The sequence below is a fragment of the Trachypithecus francoisi genome, unplaced genomic scaffold, assembly GCF_009764315.1.
Source record: "Trachypithecus francoisi isolate TF-2019V2 unplaced genomic scaffold, Tfra_2.0 Contig00634, whole genome shotgun sequence".
NCBI classification, from domain to species: Eukaryota; Metazoa; Chordata; class Mammalia; order Primates; family Cercopithecidae; genus Trachypithecus; species Trachypithecus francoisi.
Window position 1 is genome coordinate 1 of NW_022680781.1, and position 17,156 is coordinate 17,156.

The following is a 17,156-nucleotide window of genomic DNA, read 5'->3' on the forward strand; positions in this document are numbered from 1 at the left end:
AATTTGCAATTTGAGAAGTTACTTCTAATACAGGGTGATAGGTATTATACTGGTCTATGCAGGGTGCTGTGGAGAAATGAAGCAAGATCCAAAAGTACCTGGAGATATTGAGGAAGGCTTCTCAGAGGAAAGAACACCTAAGCTGACATTTGCCAGAGGAATAAGCCCTAGGCATATATAGATGAGAGTCGAGTAACAGGGCCCTGGGATGTGGGAGAAGGGTTTAGAGGGTGAAAGGAAATCTGATATATCATGGCCTTGTGAGCTTTGCTATTGAGAAAGGAGAATATAATTTGAGATTGTGGAGAGCTATGAAATAACTTCAAGTTAAGATGTGGCACAATCAGATCTGTGCTTTAGAAATACTGGGTAGAGAACGATATAGGTGTGGGGTGGGGACTGGGGCTAACTGCAGGCAAAGCTGCCAGAAAACTATTCTAGAGCTGTTGGTGAGAACTAAGACAGAAACAGTGTGGAAGAAGGCTGGCTGAAGGGGAGGTCTGAAAGAAGAATCAGCCGGGCACGGTGGCTAATGCCTGTAAACTCAGCACTTTGGGAGGTCGAGGTGGGTGGATCATCTGAGGTCAGGAGTTCAAGACTAGCCTGGCCAACATGGTGAAACCCCGTCTCTACTAAAAATAGAAAAATTAGCCAGGTGTGGTGGCACGTGCCTGTAATCCCAGCTACTGGGGAAGCTGAGGTAGGAGAATTGCTTGAACCTGGGAGGAGGAGGTTGCAGTGAGCCGAGATCACACCACTGCACTCCAGCGTGGGCGGCAGAATGAGGCCCCATCTCAAAAAAAAAAAAAAAAAAAGTAGAATCTACCAATGTAGGATGGCCTGTGTGGGGAAGAAGAAGGCAACGAAGATGAAACCAAAGTTATTGGCTTGGCAAATGCTGTGAATAGTGATGCCATAAAGTAGGGCTTGGTAGTAGGCAAATGAAGAGTTTGATTTGGGACCTGTTGAATTACAGCAGGCCTTGAGATCTCCAAATGGAAACTCTCTGCAAATGTGTGTAAGACCTACCAGCGTCCATGGCTAGGAGAGGGAACTGCTGCCCCCATTGAATCTGACCACCTGCGTTCTCTGTTTCCAGTACTTTGTCTTCACGGGGGTGTTGGCCATGGTGACCTGTGCAGTTTTCCTCCGTCTAAACTCCGTCCTGAAGCTGGCAGTGCTGCTGATCATGATCGCCATCTATGCCCTGCTCACTGAGACCATCTACGCAGGCCTCTTTCTGCGTTATGATAACTTCAACCACAGTGGAGAGTAAGTGCCCCCCCATTGTGAGTCCAAAGTGTGCTCAACTTTCTGCGGGAAGTGGAATCGTTGGGAAAATGATGCCCGCCACATTATTAAACTTACGGCCTGATTGGATATTGACTTACACCTCGAATCAGGCATTCTGTAGTTTACAAGTCCAAGCAAAAATCCTGACTTTTCAGTGGTATCATTTATGTGAATTACAGATTAATTAATCAAAGTTTGGACGAAATAGTAGCTCAGGTTTCCTCCAAGTCTGATAATTTGTAATTTCTTCAAATTTAGTGGCTCCAACACTTGTAGGATCTATTTATAATTAGGCTGTAGCAATCTTAATAATAGTAGCCACTGTGTATTAAGCCCTCATGCTCTCTCAGGATAGTACAGTTGATCCTGCATATCCACAGCATTGTGGATTCAAGTAACTTCAAATTGAAAATATTTTTTTAAAAAAATTACAAACAAAAACAGTACAGTATAACACCTATTTACATAGCATTTACATTGTGTTAGGTTTTATAAGTAATCTAAGGATGATTTAAAGCATGGGGAGGATATGTAAAGGTTATATGCAAATATTATACCATTTTACATAAGGGACTTCAGCATGCATGGATTTTGGTATCCACAGGGCTGATGCTGAGGGACAAATGTATTACCGTTGAAATATAGAAAAGTCCAAAAAAAAATATCTTACCCAGACTCCTTAGAGAAAAACAGCCCAAGGCAAGGCTAATGAAACCCCAAGACAGTGAAAGTGAGGGAAAAGAGAAGTGAGGAAGAAAAGGATGAGAGGCAAATGCAAGTTACCACTACATTTTGCTGGCAACATGTGCTGTGAAGAGATTCAGCTGGTGTCTCAGAAAATCCACTCGCAGAGCCATTTGAAATATCTCTGGGCAGGCTCTAAGGTGGGAAAAAGTGTCTCAGGACAGAGGATGGCAGAAAAATATGTCTGCTGGCTCCTTCCCTCTCTCTCCCATTGGCAAGAGTTCCCTTTTTGCATGCACCTTCTGGTGACATCACCTGGCCCCTTTCACAGCCACTGGGGTAAACAGACCCCACACAAGAAGTGATGGAAGGAGCCAGTCCAGGCTGATTGGTCTCTGGTATTAGAAGCACACAGGACTAGCTGAGGCCAGAATAAGTGGCCAACAGTCAAAGGAAAAGAGTAAGGTCAAGATAATCCAAGAAGGCTAAGAAAATATGCCCAGAACTAATAATATGAATGCCCATGAACCAACCCCTGGAAGTAAACAATGCTAACAATTAGTCATATTTTCTTATGCATTTTTAAAAGGATAATGTGTTTCAGATGTTGAAATTCCTTTCTCTACTATTATTCTCCTCTGTCTCCTCAAATCCAACTTCTGATATACTTTATATCCTTCCCATCCATGTTATATATATAATATATATACACACATGTATACACACACACATATACACACACATATATATACATATAGCTAGGGCTGTATCTATAAATTATTTATAATATTTATTTTGTTGTGATGTAATATTATCTTTCTAGATCCATCTAGGTTGATGTATACGGACTTCATTTTAGTTGTTGTCTGTACATATGAAATAATACAAACATATCAAAATATGTTTATCCTTTGATCTCTTAATAGAGACATTTAGGTTGTTACCAGGTTTCCCTATTATAAAAAATGCTTTAATTACCATCTTTGATCATATCTTCTGGGGTGTAGATATAAAAGCAGGCTTGTTGGATTGTAGGGTATCTGTATTTTCCACTTTTTAAAATGTTGCCAAATTGCTTTTCAATGTGACTGACATGATTTTCCTCTTATAAGCAGTGGTCCTGTTGCTCTCATTCCCACTTATACTGTTAGATTTTTAAAATACTTGTTAGGTTGAGTGTGCATTTTATTGTACTGTTTACATTTGTGCTTCTCTCATTATGCATAAGCTTGTGCATCTTTTGTTTGTTTATTGGCTATTTGGGTTTTATTTTATGTGAATTGCCAGCTCATATCCTTTACTCAGTTTTCTATTGGGTTATTCATCATTTTCTTGTTGAATTTGTAAGAGTTATTTTTGTTTTTAATTAACAAATAATTGTATACATTTATGGTATAAACATGATTTTTTTGATCTATGCATATGTGGTAGAATGGCTACATCAAGCTAATTAACATACGCATTACTTCACATGCTTTTTACGTGTATAGTGACAGCACAGAAGATCTACTCTCTTAGCAATTTTCAAGTATACAATACATTGCTATTAACTATAGTTGCCATGTTTTACAACAGATCTCTTGAATTTATTTCTCCTATATAAAATTTTGTATCCTTTGACTAAAATCTCCTCAATTTCATGTCACACACACCCCCCTCAAGTCTCTGGTAACCATAATTTTTCTATCTGCTTCTATGAGTTCAAACTTCTTAGACTCCACATATAAGTGATAACATGCAATTTTGTCAACAATCCAAGGCCTACCAGTAGTGACCCCGTGCTCAATTTGCTCATAGGTAAAGTGAAATATACATCATCTGTCTGTATTAGTCAGCTCAGGCAGCCAATAACCAAAATACTACAGACTAATATAAATATTAGATCTTTATTTCTCACAGTTCTGGAGGCTGGGAAGTCCCAGACCCAGATTCTAGCCTGGCTTATTTCATTAACATAATGTCATCCAGTTTCATCCATGTGGTAGCAAGTGGCAGGGTTTCCTTCTGTTTTAATGCTAAATAGTATTCCATTGTGTTCATATACCACATTTTCATTATCCATTTATCCACTGAAGAATAGTTTCAGATTGCTCTCTCATGTTCATTGAAGCATTGTTCGCAATAGCCAGAATATGAGTTCTTTATAAACTTTAGATACTAATGTCTAATTTACACGTGTATAAAGCATTTTATGTGCTTTATTTAATCTTCAGAGTAACATTTTGAAGAACAAAGGCTAAGAGAAGTTAGCAATTACCCAGGTTCACATGGCCAGTAAATAACAGATCTGTATTCAAACTTACACTCTCTTTGGCAAAACCGTCTTTGGCCATTCCTCATTTTCTAATCCATATATATAAGTTTTTATTACTGCATTTACCTCACTGTGTTGAAGTAATTAATTTTCATGTCTTTCTCTTCCATTAAAATAGGAAATTTTGAAGACAAGGACCATTACTCATGTTCATATAGTAAGCACTTAGGGTTATCTGGCAAGGTGTCCAATTAAATATTTGTAGAATGAAATATTAAATGATTGAGTGACTGAAAGAAGCATTAACTCATTTGGAATCATATTACATCATTGATTCACAGTAAGCCAACTATCATTCACAATCCTTAGAATTTTTTCTCATTATCGTCCTTATAATATGTGCTCCTCAACCTATAAGCACAATTTCTTTTGGATTTGTGTCATATTTCACATTTAAAGTGTTTTTTTTTTCTATTTGCCCAAGCCTTCTGGCTTGCTCCAAAGCATTTAGTGTTTTTGTCTTCTCATAGTCTTCATTAGGTATGTATTCCAACTGATCATCAGAAGATACTATTTCCACACTACCTATGCCTTGTTGACTTCTTAAAACATAGGCAAAATATTGGAATGCATTAATGCATCGTAATTCAGGTTAGAATCGAGTTCTGGCACCTGTTTCTACTCATCAGTGGGCATGTTTTTAATTCAAGGAGGCAATAAAATAGACTTAATAAGAGCATCAGTTTTGCTGGTTCTAGCAGCACCTTGTAGGTGATGTGCTGGGAGGGAGTCTCCCTCACAAACCCACCCTCCTTTTAGTCTAAAGTTTGGAAGAGACAATGACAGTGAAGTGGCCACATTGTCTAGAGTAGATACCCAAAGTTCATCACCTCATGCCAGGAAAATTTAGGATATGGACACACATGAGGAGTTTAGGAGTGGAGATTTAATAGGCCAAAGGAAGAGAAAGGAAAACAGCTCTCTCTCTACTGAGAGGAAAGAGGAAAGACTGGTCGGGGCAGATGCATCAGATTTTATAGTCAGGTTTGAGGAGATAGTGTCTGATTTATACAGGGTTCACAGATTGATTCAATCAGGTATGATGTCATATTATGTGGGGAAAGCTGACCCCTCTACCCTAACCTTATTATGAAAATGGGCTTGCCAGTTGACTGGTGCCATCTTGTCTGCTCCTTACTGTACACATGGCTGACAAAGAGAAGGGAAGATGGAGCCACCATCTTGAACATGATTGGCACAATGTCAGTACCTATGTCTGCAGCTTGATTTTACAGGCTTTCCTTTGTTAGAAAGGAAAATAATTTGGGGCTGCTTTTCATTAAAAGGAAAACCTTACTGAGGACTTCCATACCCTCACTATCTGCCTAAGTAATTTCTTCTTAACTCCTGTATCATTCCTCCCTCTGGATTGGTAACCCTAACTGCTGTTAGGGGTGTTGGACGACAACGCTTTCTGGCTACTTCCTGCTGAAAAGGGCGTTGGGTGAAGAACAGCAGCTAGGACTCCTGCTGGGGTCAATCTAAGGGTCCTTGAAAGAAAGGCACATTCATGCATGGTTCTGTCTGCAGCACCATTTGGAGTTTGATTACTGCCAGCCATTCCAATGGGTTGTAACACTGGTTTACCTCCACCAGATGTTGCTGAAATGTTAATATAGAAGTAACATTCCTTTTAGGATAAGTGGCATTGGATTTGGGTGGCTAGAGTCACTTTAGTGTTAACCTTGGCTAAATCTTTCCTGCAATTATTAATCCTTTCATGACTACCACAGGCCATCTAAGACACACTTAAACTTTCCAACTTGTCCTAAACAAGTATTTTTTAAACAACAAACTATTCTTTTTAGCACAAGTATTACCTTCCTTATAACCCTTTAATGACTTCCACGAACCATCTATGACATGTTTAAACCCTCTGACTTATCCTAAACATCCTTCTTTTAAACAACCAACTATTGTCTTTAGAACAAGCATTTATCATACAAGATCCTTTCTTACATAAAATCTATTTCCTTTATAACCTTCTTTGCATAGCCAGGGTGTGACATATTACCAAACCCAACAAGAAGGTCTAGCAGACTCAGTGATAGTAAAATTTTCATGTTTCCTTTCTGTTGGTAACTATTATCCCTGCTATAAGGATAATAATTAAGCAAAGTACTACAGCAATGGAAAATCTCTGATATTCCAGTTAGAAGTTGCTACAGTATATAGTCTCACTGCAAATAGATTTAGTATAGCAATTCCCACAAGTGTGATGTAGTAGATTATTTCCATCTAAAATTTTACGTTCCAAGATATAGAATGTCCTTTTGGGGGTCTATGAAGTTCCTTGGTTTTATTTTTCCAAAAAAAGAAACCTCTGAGTTATGGGCACCCCACCCACTTTCACTACCTGGCAGAATTTACAGTATAATTGCCCAGAACTAGCATATTGATTTAGATTTTTACATTACCCATCCTTTTTTTATTTCTTCCAAGATCAGGAGACCACCACTTGATTCATAGGAATGAGCGGGGTCAGTCTGAAATGTAGGCAAAAAGCTTAAAAACAATAAATGAGACTAAGATTTAGTGACAAATGTTTGATAAGCTTTGGAGCATAATTTCTCTCTCCAGTCCTCATTTTTGGTAAAAACAAATTATGAATGAACTTTAATCTTATTCTTGGCCTGATTATTTGTATTAAGTGCAGGAAGAATAATTATTTCTGTATAGTCCTTTTGGACTGGCTTTGATGGAACTCTGTTCCACAAGGAATCTCAGATAAGACCTTTTAAAGCCAAGCCCAGTCACAGGTTTGGATCTTCAAATACCTGTGAGTTGGGTGATTCTTTTCTCTTAAGATCCCAAGATAAACTTGGAGCTCCTGGACCTGTTAGAAGGTGACATTATTTACTGACCACAGGTTAGGAACCCTGTATGGGGCATGTGTAGACAAGGTATGGGGCCAGTTCTCCCCATGGGACTTCTATCATCTCTGCAAGTCGAGATTGAATTCTTAAAGGGAAGCATACCACTCCAGTCAAAACCTTGATAAAATAACCAGTTTTTCCAATTATGTCCTGTTGCAAAGGAAGAAAATGGATTCTTATTGACCTTACGCAAATAACTATATTGCCGTAAGTTAAGAGTACTCACAGATATTTTCCAAATTCTAGAGGAACCAGACAGAGAAAAAGAAACATGCTCCAAATTTTGTTCACAGGAGTATAACTTACACAATTATGAAAGGCCATAAATAGTTCAGAATAAGTTCCCTTGACTCTGAAAAACAAAATAAGGGTCAGCAATATTCCAAGCAAAAGTCAAAAAGATTCTTTTAGCATTCTGAGTGCAGTCCATTTAGTTAACTCTTGTTATGCTTGACATTCGTGGACATTTCAGTTCTTCATGAGCCCCATATGGTTTTTTCTCCATTCCAATGTTACAACATTCAAAACTATTAAAAACCTGCATTTGTGAATACCTGTTAAAGTCATATAGCTTGATTATAAACCACCTTTTGAGAAGGAACAAAGCAAGACAACAATTGTCTGTGAATGACAAAATTTTCAGGGTAGTTACAGTTAAAAACATGACTGACAAAGAAGTTTAGTTATCTCCGTAGTTTATAATAACTTTAACTAAAAAATAGTTAAGAACTTATTTTTCTTTAAGCCAGTCAATTAGAGCTATTTTTATAGACATTACACACAACACATATATAGTGACACAGACAGAAGATTCAGCACTCATAAGATTTTTCATTTGCCAGTTTCTTAATTTGATTACTGGATTCAGGGTGGAGCCTTTGGAGGAACAGGGTCACAAAAGCATCCTTTTCTAGGGCATACTATGCAGGCACAGCTGAAGACAGACAGATCCCCAAAATTAAGGGTGCCATTTTGTACTGGATCTTGCATCCCCAAAAGGAGGGAGATTCTGTGGGAGAGGACAGTGCAGTGCTTCTACCATGCATTTCATTGCAAGGCACCCCAAAGACAATTGGCTTACTTTGTAATCAGCCCATCCCCCTTTGGAGTCGCATCTCTCAGAGGAGAGTGGGAATGTATCCACATCTTTCAGGTGACAAAGAGCATGCTTCTCTGATTCAAATGTACAAAGGATTAAGTATTCCTCCATAACTACTATTAGTCATCCCTTAAAATATATTTCCTACCTAGTTATTACACACCAAAGCTCTCTCATAATATGAAGTAATTTGATACCCCTAAAACTCAAAACTGTCAGATAATACAATGCAAAACAGAACAGAGCTTTTGATTTTGAGAGGGAACTATCTGCTTTTAATTCCTGACGTTTCATGAGGAAAACAGAGGGTTTTTTTCCCCAAAACAAGGTCTATGGCACCTCTCTGTTTTTCCCAAGGAGTCCCAGGCTACTAGAAGTTATCTTAGGGTTTCTCTTATGTGCATTAAAAGTCACAAGACAAAAAAATGAAGAAAAATAATCCAGTCAACTGAAAAGAAAAAAAAAATTTCTTCCAGGAAAACAAGATCGAAGAAGAGAAAAACATCAAGGCCTTTTAAATATACCTGTCACTTGGATATCCACTTTTAATTAGTCTGAGTGCTCTTTAAGAAAATATTTTTAAATCCCTTGTTACTTGACTTTAGCTACACCAAGCAGTTCACATTTTCAGCTTTTAAAGTTTGCAAAAAGTAACCTCCCAGGTGAAACCAACAAGCCTTAATTAGGTTATGACTTAACCTCAAGTGTATGAGGTATTTTTAAAGGGATGATAAGCAGCTTTACAAATGTTATTGAAAAATTGTGACTGAGACAGTGAAAGAAATCTAACCCAAACAACTCCATTTTGTTTCCAGCCCCCAAGCTGTCCCTGCCCCTCCCTGGGGTAGGCCAAACCAACTTTGGGAGAAGCCTGGTTTACGGTTCACAGTCCAAAACAAAGATGATATCAGCCTCCTCCTAAAATATACTTCCCTCTTGCCTGGGAACCAGACCAAGAAACTAGCCACAAGATTAGAAACCATGGCTTAGGAGTCACACAGCTAGAGGCCGCAAGATTTTGACCCTCTCTAAACTGCTCTCAAGATAAGTGCTTAAGATATTTTGTAAACCCTGCCCTTGATGGATCAGCATGCCCACCCAGATCAATAAACTGGCTTATCTGAGTTTGTGGCCCCCACCCAGTAGCTGACTTAGTACAGAAAGACAGCCACCATTGTAAAATGGCAGAGACTAAAACAAAGTATTGCCATTTGATTACAGGTCATGTTCCCAAGGACATGAAACAAGATGACAGCCTGTAGCCAAGTTTGTTACTGATCATTCTGTTGGGCTGGATTGAACAGCAGGCTTACGGGGTCCGGGGTCTGCATCCTAACCTAAGGTACCCTTTCTTTTGACAGAACCATAAAGATACACAAAGCACACCAGTTTGGCTACAGCTTGAGATCAGCATCACAAATGCCTTTCTCATTAGTTAAAACTTTATGGAGAATATAAACAATGATTATTATTATCCTCTTTACCAGCTTTCACAGGGAGAGAGAAGCCAAAAGCTTGACTGGTTTAAAACAAAAAAAACTTTTACCCTTTTGCTGGCATGTCAGGCTCCTGGACGCCCTTCCCCCTAGCTCAACTCTAAGCAAAGCATTTTAAAGTTTGGGGATATTAACTTTTCTTAGTTTGGAGGAATATTATAAAAGAAGAAATAGGAGCTTTTAAACCATGAAGGAAGGAAAAACACCATATTAAACCTGGGGGTTCCAAAAAGGGGTGTCAAGAGGTACTGCTTCTGTTCCTGTTGGGAATGATGTTTCAGGGGAAACATCTTGAAAGGTGTTTCTTTGGATTTGCTAATTTCTCTTTGTCCTTTTGGCCTACCATAGGAGACATACTGCATATCTCTGAAATTCTGTGCTGCCTGCAGAGTTGCCTGTTTTTCAGCTGCCATTAGGGTTTGGCTTAAGTGCAGCATAACATCCCTCCATGAGAGGTGAAACATCAAAGTTTTGGGAGGCTTCTATATACGTATCAGGGTCATCAGGAAATTGGCCTAAGTCTCCCTTTATTTGCTAAGGGAGACTTCAATGATAAGGGAACTTGAACCCTAGTGGCATCGCCTCCATTGGGCGTTTCCTGTAGGGATAAGAGCGAAGGTTGGGGAGTGGGAAATTTTGGAGATGGTGGAGGTGGAAGAGCTGGTGGCATGGTTGGAGGTGGCCCCAGATACAGTGGACTGTAAGGACTGGGACAACCAATAGCTGCCTCATATAGTTCCCCCAGAAATTGCTTTTCTAGTTTTGGGGAATCATTCCTCTTGGGTCTGCCTGATGTGACTACTAAAAGGGCTGAGTTGATTTTGCAATGAATGCAAAGGTCTTGTAAAAAGGCCATGCCCTTGTGCAAAAGAAAATGAGCCACTTTTTCTTCAAAGTCTCAGGGTAAAACGAGTTCTTATGCTTTAGAATGCACTCCAGAGGGGTGCAAGCTGAAGATTGCCTGTTACCTATTTTGAAAGAGAGGTGAGAAAAAGATGTCCCTTTAGGCTCCTTCCTTTTGGTATGACCCAGGGTGGAAGGGAAGACAGTGGGGGTATCCTCCCTGCTGTTCTCCCTCCGTGGCTCCTGTGTCCAGGCACCTTGTTGAATGTGCCACCTGTGGTTGCAGGCATGACCTCAGCCATGGAACCAGAGGAACTAGGTGATTGGGATTTGTCATGCTCACCCATGCAACTCTAGTCCTCTGCCTGTGATTTCCCTTTGACTTCCTAGACTTGTGTGACCTGCCTGGTTCCCCCCGCCAAAACAAAATGGATCTCAGGAGAGACTATGTGACATTCGCATCTGGGCAACTATTGTACTTCCCCCCTTTATAGAGGAAGTGTGCTGGTTTGAGCTCTGAATCCTGCCATTATCACCTGTGCTAAAGTGTTCACCCTTCAAGAATGGTTCTGGTTAACTTCCAAACTTAAAACCCCCTTACTAAGTAAATACCATTCTAATTGGAGGCATAATAGGTGCTTTAAAAGAATGTAGGGACCAAATGGCCATTTATCTGCTGATGGGACAGTATCAAGACTAAAATTTGGTTTCAGAAGATATTTTACTCCTAATTGTTGAAGGCAGAATTTTCCCATTCACCAAAGCAGCATAAAGCGTGGTTTTCAGTAGGGGGCACGAAAAGGGAGAATTGGGAAGCTAGGGTGTTTCAGAAGAAGACCCACAATCTGCCTCATGGACAAGATCCTCTTCCACTAGATGGCGCTGTTAACCTTGAAGTGCCACACGCTTTCCAGACCAAGGGCAGAGAGAGACCTGGAAATGCCATGTGGTCTCCAGCCAAGGGCAGAGAGAGACCTGGAACTGCCATGTAACCTCCAGACCAAGGACAGAGAGAGATACTCACTGTGGGTGGGGAGGGACCCTCTGTCCCTCAAAAATCACAAGTACGCCTTCCCTTGAGCTATATGCCCGGTTACTATGACATTACCTAATTTTGCCAAACAAGATTACTTCCCTGAACTGTAAAATTTTCCCCACACTGCATACACAGAGAGGATATGAGACATGGCTGTCTCAGACAGGAAAGGAGGAAATTACAATAGGAAAGTTGGAGATCCTGTTGCCAACACCCTATCAGGCAGTTGGAGGCTGCAGTCAGTTCAGACGTCTTTGGATAACCCCAGGGGTTAGCCCCAGTCAGAAATCCTCAGTTGCTCCAGAACCTCTTCCAGCCCCACATGATGGCTAAGTCCTCCATGAAAGGAGGTTGGTTCAAACGTGGCCAACATGCCCAGCAATCTGTGGGTGCTGGGGGATTCTCCATGTTCTCCCCAGTAAGCACCATATCTGAGTCTTTAAGAACGGCAGCAACACTAACCGTATTTTTAACTGGCTGACAGATGCCTGTTATTGATTTGATTTGATTTAGTTCTAAAATGGAGGCCAAGAGCTCTGAAATGAAGGGACAGAGTTGGAGTCCACTCCTCTACTCACCGTTTAAATGAATGTTGTACCTTGGTATCCCAGGTGAAGTCCCCAGTATGAAGCAGCTACATAGTCTGGGGTAGATACCTGGGTTTGTTGTCTTGCAATTAAACCTCCACTCCTAAACCCCTTGTGTGTGTCTGTTTAGGACACAGACACACACAAGGGGTTTAGGAGTGGAGGTTTAATAGGCAAAAGAAAGAGAAAGGAAGAGAAAGGAAACTAGCTCTCTCTTTAGTGAGAGAGGGGACTTCTGAGAGGAAAGACTGACCAGCAGCAGATGTGCCAGATTTTATAGCTAGGTTTGAGGAGGTGGTGTCTGATTTACACAGGCTCACAGATTAGTTCGATCAGGTATGATGTTTACATAGAGCATGGGGAAAGCTGGCCACCCCAACCTAATCGTATTATGCAAATGGCTTTCCAGTTGACCAGCACCATCTTGTCTGCTCCTTACTGTACATGTGGATGACAAAGAGAAGAGAAGATGGTGCCACCATCTTGAACATGGTTGGCACAATTTGCCAGCATCTGTGTCTGCAGCTGGATTTTACAGTCTGCCCTTGTTAGAAAGGAAAATAATTTGGGGATGCTTTTCATTAAAAGTAAAACCTTAATGAAGACTTCCATACCCTCACTATCTACCTAAAAAATTTCTTAACTCCTATATCGACAGTATTCATACTACTCCTCTGCTTCCAGCAAAACATCAAGAACGTATATTTTAATTCAACAATATGTCTTAAGATCTACTATGCACCTGTTGTTACAAAGAAGGTGCTTACAAAAGCAACAAATACCACCTCTGCCTTTTGTTTTGGTATCTAGCTGCCTCCCACCCCATCCCACCCCACACACCCACAACTTCATTCATAACACTGCTCTTTCCACTCTCTGGCATCGGGGGGCTAAACAGCATGTGTAGGGGCTTCTCAGAGGTCTCCAGGTTGCAGATAAGCCATGGTTACCAAAATAGTCCTTGCAAGATTGTACCAATAATGTTAGATGTTGAAGGCATTTCAGACATAAAATATACTACCAGATGAGGCTCTCACAAATGAGAATGAGTTAAAATGGATAATACATAGGAAAAACACTTATCTAAAAGCATTTGGAGGGAATTAAAGAAAATTGGCACTGGCAGAATCTAGAAGCCATGTGGTGGGGAAAAGATTTTTTCTGACCTAAATTGTTTCCGTTTGATTCCCATTTGTTCATTACATTGGAAAGGTTCATTGGTCCACACAGTCCTCATAAATAACCAGAATTGTAAAGACTGATGATAGTAGCCATATATCAATTTTCTCTCATGTGTATACAATGCTTAATAGTTCACGTCTCTTTCTAACTTATAATCTCATTTAAACATCTTGATAATCTTTTGATGTGAGTGCCATCTTCCTCTTTTCAAAAGTAGGAAGATTCAGTATTCTTTTAATGATAGGGAACTATGAACTACTAGTATATGACAAAGCCAGCTCTGGAATGCAGTTCTTTATGCCAACCATGTTCAATGTACTTTTCACTGAACCATTTCCAGTCCTACTGTCACGTTTATACAAGAATATTTAGAAAAGTGAAAATAAACCTAGGAGGTCTCCAACTTTGTTGCCATGCCCAGTACTGTGGCTGAAAGATCCTGGGGAAGTAGTCCTCCAGGATAACTTCAGTCCATGCAGCTGAGTCTCTTTAGTGTCACAGGATGACCGCCTGTGTGGCCACTATGCTGACGAATCAATAATGAGGCAGAGAGACAGAAAGACCAGGCATAGACCACACCAGAGTAAATCATTCAAGGTCTGCTCAATTAAAAAGTAAAAATTAGGTCAGTATGGGCAGGACACAGTGAAGAGGTCAGCCACATTCTTCAAAGACGATTCAAGATTTCCATCCTCAAGTGCCTCATCAGTGACCATACTGTTGCAGAAAACAATGTCTGCATAAAGACACATCAGAGTTTTTAGAAGCAGAACTGATATTCTCTAGGCTCAGCCTTAAAACAGGAACTTTTCCAGGTTTATGATGGAAACTACTTAACTTGGGCCAAGTGCACCTCATCAGTCTCAGTTACACAATACAAAATATGAATACAAATCATAAGGCACAGTACACTTGAACTTGGACACACTTCCCATCCATCATCTTCAGCCTTTCAAGGCAAATGCTACATTTTCAAATTCAGTGCCACAAAAGTATAATTAAGATAAGTGATGCAGGACTTGCTACCCAATCATGAAAACAGACACCTGCAGTGTGTTGTATAACACATCAGTCATTCCTACAGAGAGAGGTTGGTTAATAGATACAAAATTCAACTAGATAAGAGGAATATGTTCAGTGTCCTATAGCACTGCAGGGTGACTATAATTGACAATAATTTACTGTATATTTTTAAATAGCTAGAAGAGAGGATTCTGAATGTTCACAAAGAAATGATAAATATTTTAGGTAGTGAATATGCTAATTAACATGCTTTGATCATTACACAGAGTACACATGTATTGAAATATCACTCTGTGCCCTATAAATATGTACAATTATTACGTGTCAATTGAAAATGAAATTTAAAAGAATCAAGAAGGTTTTGGGATGCACAAAAGGATTTTAAACAATGAGAAGTTGGGGTTGTTCAAAAGAATACTGCCTGCTACAACTAAAGGACTAGATGGGGACAAGAATGGATGCAGAAAGACTATTTGGGAGGCAACTGCAATGGCCAGCTTCATGCACATGTGGCCTGTGTATTCACATAGGGCTGTGTACTCAGAAGGGCCTGGCTTTGTTCAATGCCCTGCTTTCACCATCTTGAAATTCTCTAAAAAAATTTCAAGAAACCCCTGCATTTTCATTTTACAGTGAGTCCACAATTATTGAACCAGTTCTAGCTATTGCATTAGTCCACATGAAAGAGCAGGGTCGACAGGAGGAATGAACAACCAGGAAATAATCCACGTGTAGGGTCAAAGCCAAATAGCATTTGTCCAACATCACATGACCTTCGTGAATGCATCCGTGTATCCATTCAATACACATTACATTCAGGGCTTTTACTAGGCCTGCAGGTTTATAGATGAGTAAGGCATTATTTTTATCCTTTAGGACCTTACGGGCAAGCAATTATAAGTAGGTACATAGAGGAGGGCATTGTAGCTACTGAAAAATATCACTGAGATCTGTATTGATAGCTAGTCTTCACTGTTCACTAGCTAGTTAAGTTAAATTATTTAACATCTCAGTCTTGGATTTTTCTAGAATGGGGATAATACTATCTTAGTAGGCAGAATATGTAAAGTAGGTATTGGAGTATGGCATAAAATTAGCACTTAACGAGTACAGTCATTATTATGACAACAGAATAAAAGATAAATTCAAGCTGAATGGTTTATTATGAGTGTCATAGAAGCATTGGGAACTAATAATAAACTAAAAATTTGGGGTCAAATGTGCTATAATGAACATGCTGAATTTGGTGCCTAAGATATGAGTTTTCATCCTGGCTCCGACACAAATGAGCTGTGTGACCTTGGGAAAATGACTACTCCTCCGTGGGCCTGTCTCTACCTGTAAAATAAAAGGATTCAAGACATATTACATTATGTGTGGTGCACATAATATGGAATAGAATAAATCTGCTAAGTGCACAGTGTAAGGTACTTAATTACTTGAAATCATTTTCATAATTTTTACTAAGTCTGAAGTAGCTTACAAAACAGTATGAGAGCTATGCAATCCTAAATTTGTAAACATACTTTTTTGTATGGGGTAAAAGGAAATGACATTTAGTTAACTCCAAAATGTTAACCATTGTCTTCTCTGGGTGGTAGGCTTAAGGGCAATTTTTATTTTGTTATATGTGCACTTTTGTTAGTTTCCAAACTCACTATAATTAGCATAAATATTTATGTAATGCATAACACTCAAATATTAATTTTTGTGATATATCAGATAAGATGATCTCTAAAGACTGTTATAGCCCTGAAAATTACATTATGCTACATGGGTTTTCACTTAAGAATGTTCCTTTCTATTAGCATAAAGAGATGGTAGTATTAACTCGGTGATTTTATTAATACAAATAAATTAGTTCAACATGTTCTTGGTTTTAAGTCCCTGACAACCAATATCAAGGAAAGCATTACAATACAGTACAGATTTCAGTCATTTGGCTCTCTTTGGAAGTTCTTTAAGGAATCATTGAAACTACAAAAAAAAAAAAAACTTTCTAATTTCAAACCACAGTTCTTTTGGGATGCTCCTCAGCCTGACTGACTTACTATCATATTCTGCAGTCTCTGCTCAGGCTATTTTTTCACCATCTGAAATTCAGTGAATGACTCAAAGATTGTTCATAATTTTCTTTTACTTTTTCTTCTGAGTTTAGTCATCTTTCCATTTTTGTTCAATCACTGCTTTCAAAATAATTCAAGAGGTATTTATGTTTTCTCTTGAAAATGTGTTTCAAATGATAAATTTCTGGGCTTAAAAAACGTCTTCTGTATGGCAAAGCGAAGGATATCCAAAGTGCCAGGCAGAGCAGGGGTTTGGGAAGAAGTCACAGGAGGAGCTGAACGTAGGACGTGCTCATTCAAACTAAGAAATGTAAGCGAGTGACTTTTTAAAGCTCCACCACTGTGAGCAAGATGATGTGCCAGGTGCTTCACAGGGTGGCAAGGGGAGAAATGTGGGCCAGACACTGTGCCAAGCACGTTACCATGATTAACTCATTTAACCCTCACAATTATAGAGGTGAACGCTGTTAGATACATTCAACTGAGGCTCAGAGATGTCAAATGACTTTTCCAAGGTCAAACAACTGGTCAATAGAAAAGCTGATATTGGAACCTGGATCTTCATGAGTCCAAACCTCATGTCTTCCCTCTTTTTTCAGGAGTCCACAAACTTCAGAGGCTAGAGAATTAAGTGACATGAAAGCATAAAAACGATGG

At 39.5% G+C, this 17,156-nt stretch overlaps 1 protein-coding gene across 1 annotated transcript in view; it reads left to right on the forward strand.

Moving 5' to 3' along the window:
* Positions 1–1,099: 1,099 nt before the first annotated feature.
* LOC117087254 (adenylate cyclase type 8-like) overlaps positions 1,100–17,156 on the forward strand; it is a gene marked incomplete at its 5' end in the record, with an annotated part of 53,498 nt that continues 37,441 nt past the window's right edge. The window contains one exon of the mRNA XM_033217238.1: positions 1,100–1,272. Within this exon, the coding sequence (XP_033073129.1) occupies positions 1,100–1,272 (173 nt within the window). The remainder of the gene's footprint in view (positions 1,273–17,156) is intronic.